The sequence below is a fragment of the Rhinolophus sinicus genome, chromosome 16 (genome assembly GCF_057876585.1).
Source record: "Rhinolophus sinicus isolate RSI-liver-muscle chromosome 16, RSI-T2T, whole genome shotgun sequence".
In the NCBI taxonomy this organism is placed as follows: Eukaryota; Metazoa; Chordata; class Mammalia; order Chiroptera; family Rhinolophidae; genus Rhinolophus; species Rhinolophus sinicus.
The window spans coordinates 147,566,319-147,582,970 of NC_142516.1; the positions used below are offsets into that span (position 1 = coordinate 147,566,319).

Below are 16,652 nucleotides of genomic sequence, written 5' to 3' on the forward strand. Positions count from 1 at the left end.
GCTTATTTTTTGGTGAGGTCTTATTTTCAGGGAAACACGGTAAATAAAAATTCACATGTTCTGTCCTTTGTACTTGAGACTTTCTATTTCTACCAACATTTTTTTGAGCATTTGTAAAAAATAAAGTGCTATGAAACCAAGTAACCATTCTAAAGGCAGGTCCATTAAAAGAACACCTTAAATAAATCACATCCATAAAAAAAATTTTTAAGTATTAAATTTACCTAAATTTAATAAAATATTCCTGAGCCACATGTCTACAATTCTAACACCAGGATTTCCACAAAATAGTCACAAGTCACAAAACACGTAATCAAGAACACAGAGATCAATTCCCAACAATATGTTGACCCTTTCAATGAAATCCTTTTCTGATTTATTGCTAACCTTGCTCAAAATATTTTTTAAAAACAATTTGAATTAAGCCTTTGTTGATCTTTTTTTTTCATAGCTTCAATGATGATACATCTCTGACCTTTGAGTTTTAGAAACTGGCACAGTTATGTAGAACTGGGTCTGGTGAATAAGATTGGAAAGATCACTTATGGCTAAGCAACAAGGCAGAAATGCTATAAGCCTGAGAGTCTACAGATTCTTGGATGGAATAATGAAACAAGACACCAAAAGAATTTGTGGGATATATTACTATGTATTTTTCAGTGTGATCTGAAGCTTTGGGACAATTTTATGCTTGAATAGTCTAAATTAACTTTGTCTTTCCACAAAAAGGAAAGAGCAGTAAGAAGTTTGAGTAGTTAGGATTTTTATACAAATCAGGATGTTAGAGTAAGAGAAACAGAGACACAAATCTGTGCCCAGGAGTGAGCAGCCCAACCCCCCCTCCCCACCCCTGAAGCATTTCATCCTTAAAGACAATCAATGACCAGGATTCTGGAAGAGATCACAACCCCCTGAAATGTAATTAGAATTGTGGTAATAGAAGATAAAAGCTGCTGTGATGATAAAGCATGCCAGACCCTAGACATACTAACTGGAAAAGAGAAGAAAGAGCATTATTTTCAGGATAAATTCAAGTGGCTAGTCTAATGAAATCTGAAGGTTTAAGAATAATTTTTTTAAACCCCTAATATTAGTAGTAGGATACATTTTTAAAAATATATAATTTTACTAGAATGTATGTTTTCATTCTTTCAACGTGTTTATTGCATACCATGAGCCACACACTGTAGACAGAGTAAATCAAAACCCAATTATTATTTGAATAATGTCAACCCTTGTTTGTTGACTTGCTCTGGTTTAGTGGTTAACATCATAAGCTTCTGAAACCACTGCCCTATTAACATATTCAGTTACTGGATTCCACAGTATACTGGCATTGAAATTTCAGGTTTAGAGAATTATTTCACAAGTTTATGCCATATTTTTGGTTCACGCCTCTCGTAAGCAAAATATGCAAACACACAGCTGCTCTCATGTCCCACAGAGCAAGATCTATTCCACAGATCTCTGACTTCCACCAATAACCAGCACAGATACAAAAGGAACCTCAGTGAAGAAAGCTATGTTTTCTTAATAATAACAGTTGTGTAAACATAAGGTCTTCTCAGTTAAAGGGAAACCAACATCAAAAAGCAGTAAAACATAGAACCCTAAACCTCTCTTTCTTTGAAGAAACCCGTTTGAAGCGAGGTGTTTCTAGTTATGGGTGAATGAAATGAGAATTCAGCCGCAACAAACGGACATCCAGTCATATGAAGGACTAATTAAATCCATCTGAGAAGCTGCATCTAAAACTGCCTCACACATTTCAAAGGAAAGCACTAGTCTGCCTTTTGCGAAGACATCAAAACCTTCAGTCACAAACGCCGCACATCGAGGCCCTATAACAGTGTTATTTTTATGGACTACAAAGCTCCATAAAAGTAATGTTAAGAGTTTACACTATTGCATTACTGAAAACTCAGAGTTAAGGCAGAACATTTTTTCCTTCTCACTAGCTGAGATTTCTTTCTTGCAGATCTTCTACAAGACCTCAAAAAAACAACAACAGGAGATGCATCAATATTTAAAATGTTTCATATATTTGTTGAGTGGAAATGGTTAGAAATTAATAAAATAATTAGCCATGGTTGCACAGTTAACTCTATTGCTGATGCAGAAAACCAGGATTTTGATATTCAATTAAGATTCTTGAGTAGTTAAGAAAAGACAGCAAGAGCTCAAAACTTTAAAAACTTACTGGTTTGAAAAAAATATTCCTATAGTCATTATTTGGACCATGGAGTGGTAAAAGCAAGTTATATTCAGAATTTGGAATATTATCCCAACAGAAAAAAGTAGTCTTAGTGTTTATCCTACCAAGCCTTTCTAACTTCCTGTAATTAGTTATGGTGAGCTCATGTAATCATATGGATCAATCACATTTTTTTCTTAAGGAACACTATTAGGCCATAAGCTCCCTATATACGGGAAATTCAATACTTCAACTTTTTTGCAATATGGTATATAGAGATAAAACTAATACCATCCACATAGTTGTGAAACTCAGACTTTCTTCCCATTGCAGAGAGCTCAATAAAAAGGCAAGGACCCCAGAGTCTCTGGCTTTGCTCTTTTTATTTACCAAGGAACCATGAGTGAGTCACTCAATCTTTCAGGCCTACTGTGTTCTCTACTATTCAACGAGTTGGCCAAATTCTTATAACTTCTGTAAAACAGGATAGAAGTTCCTCAAAAAAATTAAAAATAGAACTACCATATGATCCAGCAATTCCACTTCTGGGTATTTATCTGAAGGAAATGAAAACACTAACTTGAAAAGATATATGTACTCTTATGTTCATTGTAGCTTATTTACAATAGCCAACATATGGAAACAACCTAAGTGTCCATCAATGGATGAATGGATAAAGAAAATGTCACACACACACACACACACACACACACGCACGCACGCTCGCACGCACGCACGCACGCACGAATATTATTCAGCCATAAAAATAAAAAATAAAAGAAGGAAATCTTGCTATTTGCAACAACAAGGATGGATCCTGTAGGCATTATGCTAAGTGAAATAAGTCAGTCACAGAAAGACAAATACCGTATGCTCTCACTTACATGTTGTAAACAAACAAACAAACGAAGCTCATAGATACAGAGAATAGACTGGTAGTTGTCAGAGGCGGGGGTGAGGAATGGGTAAAATGAGAGAAAAGGGGGGGGGTCAAAAGGTACAAACTTCTAGTTATAAAATAAATAAGGAGATCTAATGTACAGCATGGTGACTATAGTTGATAATACTGTACTGCATATTTGAAATTTGCTAATAGAGTAAATCTTAAAACTTCTCATCACAAGAAAAAAATCTGTAACTGTGTGGTGGTGATGGTTAATCAGACTTATGATCATTTTGAAATATATACAAATATTGAATCACTATGTTGTACACCTGAAACTGTTACATGTCCACTGTATCACGATTAAAATATTAAAACAAAACTAAAAAGACTGTATACTCAGTCCAGAATTATTTAAAGGTAAGGAGCAAAGGTACTAGGGAAGAGGAGGTCTGTCAGCGAGAACAAGGGGGAAGGCGGGCCCTGAGAGGACCCCTTCAGAGGCTCCACGGCCTGCAGAGCAACGGGGCCTCCATGCCAGCCTGAGACATAAGCCAAACCATGTCCTGATTGCTCCTGCATCTCAGTCTACACACACTGACAACAGTCATGCTAGTTTATTACCAGTCTCTGAACTTTAAGAACAGTCACTATGAATAGGACATAAGATGATTTCCTGAAGAACAGTGAGAAATTTTATGAAATATTACGCAGTGACTTCTTTATTTTTCATCTCTGAAATCTGACCTGCCTTCTTTCGGTCTCGGCTTGGTCATTATTTCTGTCCTCAAGCGTTTCACAATCACCCCACAACCAGGTTAGGGCTCCCCACGTTTTCTCCAGTGCCCATCTCTCCGTGTTGTCACTCACTTGTTCTCCATGAATGACACAGCTTTTGCCCTTGTCACCCTCAACAGATGACAAATTCTATAAGGAGGTGCAGACATCATCTTTCTTGACTACTATTGGTTCTCCAGGACCCATGTCATAGGACGTACTCAATAAACAGCTATTAAACTATAATACAACTGAAATTGTAATTGTATAATGGCTATATATATATATATATATATATATATATATATATATATCAGAATTCATCTAATGGCTGAGTCACTCAGAAAAGGCACTTCAACAGTTTGCTTTGCTGTTCATTTTATTTATAAATAAGTTTGAGGGGGCAATAAATATATCAAAATGAATAAAATGTTTTTTAAATAAATTTTGTGGTAGAAATTTTACCCATGTCTATAACAGGATACTACATTACTATAGATAATTTATAAGGGCTTATAAAATTGAACTGATTCAGCCTGACTACCTGATGTCAATACTGCATGTTTTATTCTAAATAAAATTCTTCAGAAAGTAGCTGAAACCAGGGGATAATATTAAAACCCTTGAAGTCTTAATTACAGTATTTGCCAACTCTAATATGGTAACAACCAATACCATTTAATGTCTTTGATTTCCAAAGTAACTGGATTTTATAACTTACTTTTTTTCATTTAGTCACAAAACAAGTTACTTGACTCTTGACATGACTGAGCACAACATGACTGAGTCATTCAAGAGGATACAGGTGCAACTGTGAACCCAATTAGACAAGCAATTTTCCAGATTACATGGGCAGGAGCCTCAACTTTTTATGAAAATTCAGTCCTATGGTTCAAAAGTGCAGTACCATCCCCACTAAACAAGGCTGCATTTAACAAGTAAATAGATCAAGCTGTGCAAGGTTACTCTTCAGACTTGATTTTTCTACAACCTCGTTTATCTGACCCCCTCCTATCAGACATCAAGCTGATCTGGATGAGTTTGCTTTGAAAAGATACTCTTTAGCTTGAGGTAATGTCGTCACATTGGAAAGTGCTGTTACTTTTGGACCTTCTTCCTTAAACCAAGTGTAGGGGAGAATAATTCCATTCCACAGTGATGTTTCAGCAACAATGAAATTACTATGAATTCTGGGACCCTGAGAAAACTTAGAGAAAGCTCTCACTACCTTTTGCTACTAGCAAGACATACATGTCTCTAGCTCTTCTATATAGTAATCTCTCTGGTAGTTTACTCACCTAAAAAAAGGAAAAATGACAGGCTGCTGAAGGAGCTCTCCGAAGCTGCTCTGACTCAATTTCCTTTCTCTCACTCATGGTACTGTTCTTTCTTTGCTTTTGCCAGTTTCTTCATTTAGATTAACCTCTAAACGTGGACAATCAGTTAAGTGATCACCAGCAACTACCTCCAAGCTCAGAGTGCTGGCTGAAGGGGTTTCCATAATGGTACTATGTGTACTTATATGTTAATGCTACGGCTCTTAATTCAATGAGCCAGCTGGTCCTCCGACTACTTCCCTGGATGGCCTAAGCACTGCAGGAGTTTCTTGGCAGGTAATTAAAATTCCATTATTTCTAGAGTTCCACATTTTTCCAGACCCTCACACTGCACAGTTTTGAAACCTCTAAAAATCAGTATTTGTGTGTGTGTGGGGGGGGGGGGGCGGGGGGGCGGGGGTTGTTGTTGTTTGCTTGGAATACATAATATATAAAAAGAGTTCAAAATTTAAAAAGTACTAAACAGACATCTAATATAAGGTATGTATTCTCACTTTTGTCATAGGGTCAGCCATCCAGCTCCCGAATTCAAAGGCAACCATAGTATTAGTTTCTTGTGGCTCCTTCCAAAGATATTCTAAACACATAACAAGCATAAGTACATATACTCTTTTACACAAATGAATGTGCATTGCTTTTGTCACTTAATAAATCAGCACAAAGAATGCTCAGATCCTTTTTCACAACTACACAGTAGTTCAATGCTATGGATGCACCAAATTTATTTAATTATCCCATTTTGATGGACCTTTTAGTTGTGTCCAATCTTCTGCTATTACAAACAAAACTGCCATGAACATTCTTATGCATCTTCTACACGTGAACATACCTGATAGTATAAATTAATTTTGTCAAATTGCTTTTCCTGGAGGCTGTATAATTTGTACTCCCACCAACAATGTAGGAGGGCTTATTTTCCTACAATCATGGAAGAGTCATGGAAAGCATCCGGAGAACATGAATAAATCACAAAAGTGTATACAATATTATGTAAACAATGTATCTACTTTTAAAAAGTACACAATTAGAGTTAAGAGTAGCTGTTACTTCTTTAGAGGACTCGCACATTTTCACCTTTGCAAAAACATAGGTGGAAATGGTATATCATAATTTTATAATACCTGAATTTCTGTGTGTGGTGTAGCACAATTTCTCATGAGCAGGAGCCATTTATATGTCCTTTGCTGTAAACCATCTTTGACCATTTTTCACTTGGGTGAAAGATCTTTTTCATATTGATTTGTAAGAGTTCTTAATATACCAAGAACAGTGCCTTTTCATCACTAAAATGAGCTGCAAATTTTCCCTCTGGCCTGTTGTCTTTCCTTACAATGCTTTCATATTTCTTGAAGAAAAATTTAACTTTTTTTTAGCAATTACCTTCGCTTATTTTCCTAGTAATTTTCTTCTCAAATGGAAAAATTACTTTATCAAGAAAACAAATGTTTTTGCCAAAGTGATTTCATGTGTATACAATATTATGTTTTTCTGTTAAAAAAAATCCATTAACAGAAAATATTTTCCTTAAATAGGATAGTGTTTTTTCTATTTTCTTTAGTATACTTTTTTAAACTGGGGGCAGCGGATGGGGGGAGGGGTCTAAGTAAAAAAATAATTACCTAACAAGAGAAGTAGTTTACATGATCATAACCACTGAATTGCTGTCGGAAGGAAAAAAATGTAAAGTTTTAAATATAAAATTTTGCATAACTTCAAAAACTTACTTCAAATTTCTATCATTTATCACATATAAGACAATTTCCTAAATAGGTTTACACTCCTTTATTAAAAAGCCCCTAATGGTATTATGATATTCATTTTAAAATGCTACTACAAAAATGTTCTTTTCTTTATCTGGCTGCCTACTGTTCACTTAAGCCATAGACAATTTTTTAACAAAAAGCCTACATTAGGTAGAAATGTAATAATGAACTGGCCTTGTTTGCTAATGTTCTTTTCATGTTCAAGAATAACAGTCTATTCTAAAAATTCACCATTCTGGCAAAAGGACAGATATAATAATATTGTATTTTTTCTACGTATTTGAAAACTATTTCTTTAAGAGAGCCACCATAATTATTATCATGTCTCTATAAAAATTCCAGTAACTATATGATTTAGCATTGCTCTCTCCTCTACAAATAGGATAAAAGAACAGAGATTTGAAAACAAAGAAAATAGTACTTGGTGCACAAAATTATTTATTGGTATATGCTAAGTTCATTTCATTCTTAACCTGTATCAAATGTTAGGTAAAAATACTTAAATAGCTCTACTTAAATTTCAAAGTGCTCTTTAAATATCAAAACTAACTGGTGGAATGTTTTCTTAATCAAGAAATCTAGAACAAAATACATGGGGTAGAACAAATGGGAAAGGATTGGCTATATTTGAGAAAGAAAACATCAAACAATGCGTATATAATTATTTATTATACACCCATATGTAATTATTATTTTTTATTCTTATGTCATCACCATAGTCTTTCTTTAAGAAGAAAAATATGGGGTGGTAATTTCAATGATATGAGTATTACAAAATATTTCCCTCCCTTCCACCACAGGCATCCTAAGATGGGACAATTTTACGTCAACTGAAAAGAACATTGTCAAGATAACAAAATGAAAGCACAAACTCTTTTAGATGCAAAATCTTATCTATTTCAAACCTTATACTGCTCTCAAAAATTGTTACTTGAATAAAACTGTAAAATCACTGCTACAAATCAGTATTTTGAATTTCAACACTAATTTGAAAAATACATTAACATCTACAACTGGTAATGAGATACTAAAAATACTTAATAACAGCTACTCTTAACTCTGTATTTTTTAAAAGTAGGTACATTGTTTACACTTATGTGATTTATTGATGTTTTTTCGATGCCTTCCATGATTCTTAAATAGTATGACTGGAACTTTAACATTCAACATATCGCAAAGAAAATTCCTTTTATTGTGTAACAAAACTATTCTGGTTAGAAATAAATGTATTATTCCTCTTACTAACAATGATTTATCCACAGTCTAACAGAGCTAATTTTCCAGAATAGTGCTACTATTTATCAGAATTTTGTCTAGCAAAAAACTACTTTGTAAAGTTAAATACAGAGAGGTACTAGTACACAGGCCTTGGAATCACATTGACCTGGGTTTAATCTTAAATTCTATACACACAAGCTGTGTGACTTCGGCTTTCTTCGTCTTTCTCAACCTCACTTTTCAAACTCATCTGTAAACTAGGGCTAGTAACATCTACCTTCCAGGTAACTACTCTCTCACTTAAGGTTGTTTGTAAAGTACTTACCACCGTGCCTGGAGCAAGGCACACATTCAGTAAAACAGACCAAAATAATCTGTTGCTTCATGAAAATAGCTTTGAACAGGCTAAAATAAATATCAAAAATAACAATGCAACTAGAACGAGACTGGGAAATCGTTTCCTCACTCTACTGTTTATGGAAAACAAATACTGAAATAAAGGAAGCATACACTTCCCTAAGAAGACGTTAAAGTTACTTACTTAGAGAAGATACCTGATTTTTCAACCAACTTTGCTCTCCTATGCTACCACTTCCCAGTGTTTTTCCTATACTATGATTTCGAGGCAAATCCTGGTTCATACATAAATTACGGTCTAAGTGGTTAGTCATTTAGTCATCTCTCTCAAGTACAACTTCACGTTCCCCTAGATCTTCCTTCCCCCAGGCAGTTGAGTGTATTCTTCTTTCTTTCCTGAACTGAGTTAGTTGAAGGCACCTCTATTAAGGCATTTATCACTATATTTTAATTACTTTCAAGTCTGCCTTCCCATTACCACCCTAACTAGAGATTGTTTATGTGGATACCGCCAATGTAAACTGCCTTTAACTCATCTCTTTTTTTTCCCCAACACAATATCATATTCATATTAGCAATTTTTCATTGCTTCCTTGGGGCAGATTTCTAGAAATGAAATTAGTGGACCAAAGAATATAAATATTTGCAAAGTCTTTGATGAATGTCATCAAATTATTTTGCAGAAGGGTAAATGAGTGAGTGTGTGTGTGTGTTCCTATTTAATTCATCTTTGAGTTGCTGACATCCAGCCCAGGCAATAATTATTTGGAAAAATAATTTGAAATATTTAGAAGGTAAAATACATCTACCATAGTAACAAGGATATAAGTAAGTCTAAAAATACTTACTTAATATTCATGATTAAATACTCATGCTAGATCTGAGTCAAGGTTCTGGATAACCCAGATACACAGCCACTTGAAGAAATGCCAGTGTTTTCCAAAGCAGCTGCACCATTTTACATTCCCACCAAAATCTATGAGCATTCCAATTTCTCTACATCTTCAACAACATTTGCTGTTCTCTGACTTTTGATTGTAGCCATCCTAGTGGGTGTGTGTTGCTATCTCACTGTGGTTTTGATTTGCATTTCCCTGGTGACTAATGAGGTTGAACATCTTTGCATGTGCTTGTTGGCAATTGTATATGTTCTTTCAAGACATGTCTAGTCAGATCCTTTGCCCATTTTTAATTGGGTTGTCTTTTTATTATTACACTGTAAGTTCTCTTTATGTATTTCAAGTATAGTGCTTTCCTAAATATATGATTTGCAAATACTTTTAATTTTGAGAAAGACCAATTTATCTATATATTTTTTTCTTTTGTTGCTTGTGCTTTTAGTGTCATATCTAAGAAACCACTGCCATAGGTAAGGTCACAAAGATGTATCATTATGTTTTCTTCAAAGGGTTTTATGATTTTATCTCTTACGTTTAAATCTTTTATCCATTTGACATTAATTTTGATACACAAACTCAATATGAATATGAGGTAGGAATCCAACTTCATTTTTTTAACATGTGGATACCCAGTTGTTCAGCACCATTTGTTGAAAAGACTTCTTTTCCCATTGAATTATTTTGCCACCTTTGTCAAAAATCACTTGATCATACATTTATGGGTTTATTTCTGACTCTCAATTCTATTGATCCATATGTTTATCTTTATGCAAATACTACACTCTCTTTATTACAAGACAGTTTTCTAGTTAGTTTTGAAAGGGGGAAGTGTGGGCCGGCCCGGTGGCTCAGGCGGTTGGAGCTCCATGCTCCTAACTCCAAAGGCTGCCAGTTCGATTCCCACATGGGCCAGTGGGCTCTCAACCATAAGGTTGCCAGTTCAACTCCTCAAGTCCTGCAAGGGATGGTGGGCAGTGCCCCCTGCAACTGGAGTTCAACACGGCACCTTGAGCTGAGCTGCCACTGAGTTCCCAGATGGCTCAGTTGGTTGGAGTATGTCCTCTCAACCACAAGGTTGCCGCTTCAACTCCCGCAAGCGATGTTGGGCTGTGCCCCCTGCAACTAAGACTGAAAGGACAACAACTTGAAGCTGAACGGCACCCTCCACAACTAAGATCGAAAGGACAACAACTTGACTTGGAAAAAAGTCCTGGAAGTACACACTGTTCCCCAATAAAGTCCTGCGCCCCTTCCCCAATAAAAAAAATCGTATATAAAAAAAAAGATATATATATTTAAAAAAAAAAAAAAAAGAAAGGGGGAAGTGTGAGTTCTCTACCTTTGTTCTTTTTCTCAAGATTGTTTTGGCTACTCTGGGTCCCTTAGGTTTCCATATGAATTTTAATATCAGTTTGTCAATTTTTGACAAAAATAAAGTTTGGATTCTGATAAGAATTACACTGCATCCCAATTTGGGAAGTACTGCCATCTTACCAGTATTTCAACTTACGAATATGAAATGTTTTCTCTTTATTTGGATTTTCTTTCATTTCTTTTTCAACAGTTTGTAGTTTTCACAGGATAAATTTTGCACTCCTGTTAAATTTATTCATACGTATTTCATTCTTTTGATGCTCTTATTAATTTTCATAATTTTATTTTTGGATTGTTTATGGCAAGTGAATAGAAATACAATTGATTTTTATATTTTTATTTTGCTAAATTTATTAATTGTAATAGTATCTTAATGAATTTCTTAGGATTTTCTATATACAACCACATGTCATCTGCAAACAGAGATTTTTACAATTTTCACCAATTATACTTGGTCTGCTCCACAGAACTGCAGTTTCTAAAAGTGGATCTCTGACATTTAACTTTTAATGTAAATTTTATCAATACATAACTTACTTGAAATTGGAAGAAGGAAAAGATTCTGATTGTAATCGAAAACTGCAGCAAAGTTTTATGTCTATCAAAAAGTTAAGTTTTGACCTTTCTATAAAAAAAAAAAAACAGACAAAAAATAATTCCTTTAGTAAAATGAACTGAAAAGTTTAAAAAAAAACTGAAAAAATTATTTTCCTTGACCATACTAAATGTTGCTTTTGATCATTTAGATTTTTTCTTTTTAGCCATTAGCACAAAACTTATATTGGTATGCCAAAATTCAATTGTCTAAGAATTCTGGTAATTTTTAAGAAGTAGTTTACAAGGTCTTTAGAAAAATGTCAATCAGTGTTCACTGTAACAAATGATATCTAGGATCATATATAAATGTTTTCTAGTTTATTACTAATTAACATGAATTATCAGGCAAAAAAAAAAAAAATGGAGTTCATATATAGTACTCATTTTTCCATCTTTGGAAAGGCTGAATTCCTAAGCTAATTTTCTTCACATCAAGAGCACTCTGACATTTTTCTCTAAAGTGAATTGTCTTCAATACGAATTTAGTCCTTCATCATATTTGAGATAACAAATGCATTAAACTTTTCCTTAATATTATGAACTATTTTGTCCAGTTTCACATTACACAGAATAAAAGAGAAATGGAAACCATCTTAGGAATCCAGAAGGGAATTGTGAAAATAATATAAATAAAAATAAGTTTGTTTTTGATACTTTTGAGTTTATCATCTTAATAAGCTAAATAATATTTCAACTTTGTGTTTACCATGTTTCATACTTAATTCTTATTCTATTCATTCTCACACTTGTATTCAGATCAGAATAGACCTAAAACATGTAAAATGCTTCACCTCTTCTACTTCTTCACTTAACCTTATGTCTACGGTGCTTTCTTCATTTCCCCAAATTTTCATCCTCCCCACTTTTTAATTTTTCATTAAAAATACTAATTTACACTGGTTTGTGTATTTTTAAAATTTTAGGTAATATAAAATGTACCATCTTAATCATTTTTAAGTGTACAGTTCAGTGGTATTGAATATACACGCATTTTTGTGCTACCATTACCACCATCCATCTCAAGAATTATTTTCATCCTGCAAAACTAAAACTCTATATTCTGTAAACAACAATTCCTCATTCTCCTCCCAGCCCCTGGCAACCATCATTTTATTTTCCGTATCTGTGCATTTGACTACTCTGGGTATTGTATGATTTGGAATCATAGAGTATCCTTTGGTAACTGGCTTATTTCACTGAGCATAATGTCCTCAAGGTTCATCCATGCTGTAGCATGTGTCAGAATTTTCTTCTTTTTTAAGGCTGAATAATATTCCATTGTATGGATATACCACATTTTGTTTATTCGTTCATTAGTCCGTGAACACTTAGGTTGCTTCCACCTCTTGGCTATTGTGAATAATGTTCTGAATATGGGTGTGCAGATATCTGTCAGAACGCTGCTTTCATTTTTTTTTTTTTTTTTTTTTGATAAATAATCAGCAGAATTGCTGGATCATATGGTAGTTCTACTTTAAAATTTTTGAAAAACCACTGCTTTCCACAGAAGCTGTACCATTTCACACTCCCCCAACAGTACACAAGGTTTCCCATTTCTCCACATCATCGCCAATACTTATTATTTTTTGGATTTTTTGTTTTTTATAGCAGCCATCCTCAAGGCTGTGAAATGGTGTCCAATTGTGGTTTTGACGTGTATTTCCCTAGTGATTAGTAATATTGAGCATCTTTTCATGTGTTTATTGGCCATTTGTATATCTTATTTGGAAAAATGTCTATTCAAGTCCATTTTTAAGTTGGTTAGTGTGTTTGTTTTGCTATTGACTTGATGGAGTTCTTTATACATTCTGAATAATAGCTCCTAGTCAGATATACACAAATGTTTTCTCCAATTCTGTGGATTGCCTTTTCATTCGTTGATTGTGTTCCTTGATGCACAAAAGTTTTACATTTTTGATGTAGTCTAATTTATCTTTTATTTTTCTTTTGTTGACTGTACTTTTGATGTCATTATCCAAGAAATCACCATCAAATCCGGTGTTATAAGGCTTTTCCCTTGTGTTTCCTTCTAAGAGTTTTACAGTTTTAGCACTTACAATTAGTTATTTGACACATTTTTAGTTAACTTTGCATATAGTGTAAGGTAAAAGTCCAGCTTCATTGTTTTGCATGTGGATATCCTCTTTTCCCAGTACTTTTTGTTGAGAAGTTTGTCTTTTCCCTTTGACTGGTTTCAGCACTCCTGTCAAAAATCATTTGACCATATAACTAAGGGTTTATTTCTGGGCCCTCAATTCTATTCCATTAGTCTATGTGTCTGTCTTATGCCAGTACCACACTGTTTCAATTACTATGGTTCTGTAACAAGTTTTGAAATCAGGAAATGTGAGCTCTCCAACTTTGTACTTTTTCAAAATTGCTCTGGCTATTCCACTTGAGATTCCATATGAATCATAGGATGGATTTTTCTATTTCTGCAAAAACTTGGTTGGGATTTTGATAGGGATTGTATTGAATCTGTAGATCGCTTTGGGTAGTATTAACATCCTAACAACATTAAGTCTTTCAATCCATGAACATGAAATGGTTTTCCATTTATTGCATCATCTTTAATTTCTTGCAGCAACGTTTTGTAGCTTCAAGTGTATTGTAGTGTGCAGTGTACAAGTCTTTCTCCTCCATCGCTGAGTTTATTCCTAAGTATCTTATTCATTTTTATGCTAGTGTAAATGGAATTGGTTTTGTTTTGTGTATTTTTAAATCTTACATAAATAATATCATTAAGTATTTATATTTTCACTTTACGTTTCACTATTATGGTACATACGAGTATATACATAGTGAATGTGTGTAACAACATGTACAAGAAGGACACAGCGCACCTTCAGGATAGCGCTCACCCGTGGGGAGGAAAAGGGCAGAGTAGGATGGTGTAAGGAAGTGATGTAGCTGTATCGATAATTTTTTTCTTTAATAGGATATCTGTATGGAAGATCTGTACATCTGCTGTACTTTCCTAACTTGAAATATCTTATAAGTTAATTTTTTTCACTAAATAAAAGAACTCTAAACCTTGGAATATCTGAAGCACACTGTGGGCTAAACAACTATGACTTTGCCTGTACTAGCTCTGTGCTCATTAACTGTCAGCTCTAGGCTAATTAATTTTTCGTGATGTGGCAGTAGGTGATCTAGAAAACAAAGTAAATATGCATAGTCACACCTCTCCCCTCTGAGACCCCAAAAGCAGGGTTCCACACTATTAAAACCTTCATACCAGTGAGTCTTTACTTACTCTTCACTATTCAACTTGACTACCTTCGTAATACCAATGCTGAATGAAGCTCAATACAAATATGCTTAGGAAAAAGGAATATATATCAAAAGTAGTCTCTTTTTATTAGGTTTGACGCTTCTGATAGCTAAGCCAATAAATATGGGAAGTAGTTTTTGATACTATATATCAAGGTGGATATCTTTCAAGGAATTTTTTAATGCATTAATTTTGATATTGTTTTAAAACAGCACTACTCTCCTCAGGAACTGAAAAGTGCAACAGGAGATAATTCTACAGTAAAAATTCAAAGACACCACTTGAGCTGTCAGGCCAATGGTCTCTAGTGTTTCAACATGGAATCTAAACAAGCACAGAGAAATAGCAGCTCTAAGAAGTAACCCGAGCAGTTTTCTTATTAACGCAAGGCACCGCTTAGAAAAACATAGTATTGGGGTATCAGATTACCACTACAGTGGTGACTCAGGACAGAACTGAAAATTATGCTAAAGTCTACATTTTTGTAAAGTTAACCTTCCCCCAGGAAAATGCTACATTATATTAATACTCTCTACTATTCAATACATATAATTTGCTACTCAACCTGATGTACAGTTAACTGTGCACTTATAAAACTATTTTTTAAATGATCATATAGAAAGGAGGAACGTAAAGAATCACATAAGTTTGTCACAAAATATATCATAGAACAACCGTTTAAACTCTATCATAGCTTTCATTTTAAGGGACTTGAGTGAAATATCTTTTAGTAATAAGTTCTTTGGCAATTTTGGCATATAGAAGGAACTACAAAATGTAAAGACAACCAAGGAGACTATCCTTAATTCATGAATTAATCTCACTTCCTTGTTACTGACTACTACATAGAACATCAGCCTCTCCAGTGTAACCGCTTAGCACTTATCTAGCACACAGTCAGCACATTGTAAGTATGTGTTGAATAAATGAATTCTCATTAATTCTTGACTTGTGGTGTTTTCTAGCTGGGATCAAGAAACTGCCATGCACCTCAAAACCTCAGCAGGTCTTATTTCAGTGAAATTATATTATTTTGATTTTCATATCCTGTTTAAATCTTTTGATAAAAAGTCATTTTTCCCCAAAACAAAATGACATTGCAGTGCCACTTAGCCATGAGAAAAGAAATGTAGATGAATATAATATTTATTATGCTAATTATATAGCAGTTTCTGTGGGTTCATGCTGAAAGTGAAAAATGACACTAGTTAAAATAGTAACTCTTCATGGTATTTTTCTGGCAATGGCAAACAATAGAATTTAAACATATTACTCATACCTCAGTACAAACACTAAGTCTTACTGAAACATTGTTCAGTACAGACAAGAATTAGAGCAGTTCTGTCATGGATACTATCCAAAGGGTTTAAGTTCTTCAAAACAAAAGGAATGTGACCATAAGATAACTTTAGCCTCAAGAATGTCTCACAACATGAAATCTCAAGAAAATGTTATATGAGGTTTCAGATTACTTGTTTTAAAAGAATGGTTACCTACCACAGCTATCATACGTTTGGAATTATAATTAAAGATGCTCTTCTTTATAACAAAGCCAAAAGTATCTCAGTAACAAAAGAAAAATGAATCAGGTATCAGGGAGTGGGTTTAGAATGTGGCTACATCTAGAAATGTATTTCCTAATTGCCATCAGAGAACAAAAATTTCCATTTACATTCAGCTTCCTAAAGATGAAACAAATACATAACTATGTTATAGATTCAAAAGATGAGAATGACTGAAGATGTTAGAAATTGTTTTAAATATTCATAATGTCAAGATTACCAAAAAAGAAAGAAAACTTACGGAGAACGCTGGCCCACTGTTTGATGCCACAACAGCGTGGACTTCATCATTCAATTTTATTGAAAGCTCCCAGTTAGCCACTTGTGGTTTAACAATAGGAACTCTGAAATAGAAAGAAAAGAAAAAGTTAATAATTTTATATTATTCTTTCTCAGTTAACTGATTTTTTTTAATAG

The 16,652-nt window shown here is 34.0% G+C and overlaps 1 protein-coding gene across 1 annotated transcript in view; it reads right to left on the reverse strand.

Moving 5' to 3' along the window:
* PCCA (propionyl-CoA carboxylase subunit alpha) overlaps positions 1-16,652 on the reverse strand; it is a 358,009-nt gene that overhangs the window by 105,395 nt on the left and 235,962 nt on the right. The window contains exon 19 of the mRNA XM_019754213.3: positions 16,477-16,579. Within this exon, the coding sequence (XP_019609772.1) occupies positions 16,477-16,579 (103 nt within the window). The remainder of the gene's footprint in view (positions 1-16,476; positions 16,580-16,652) is intronic.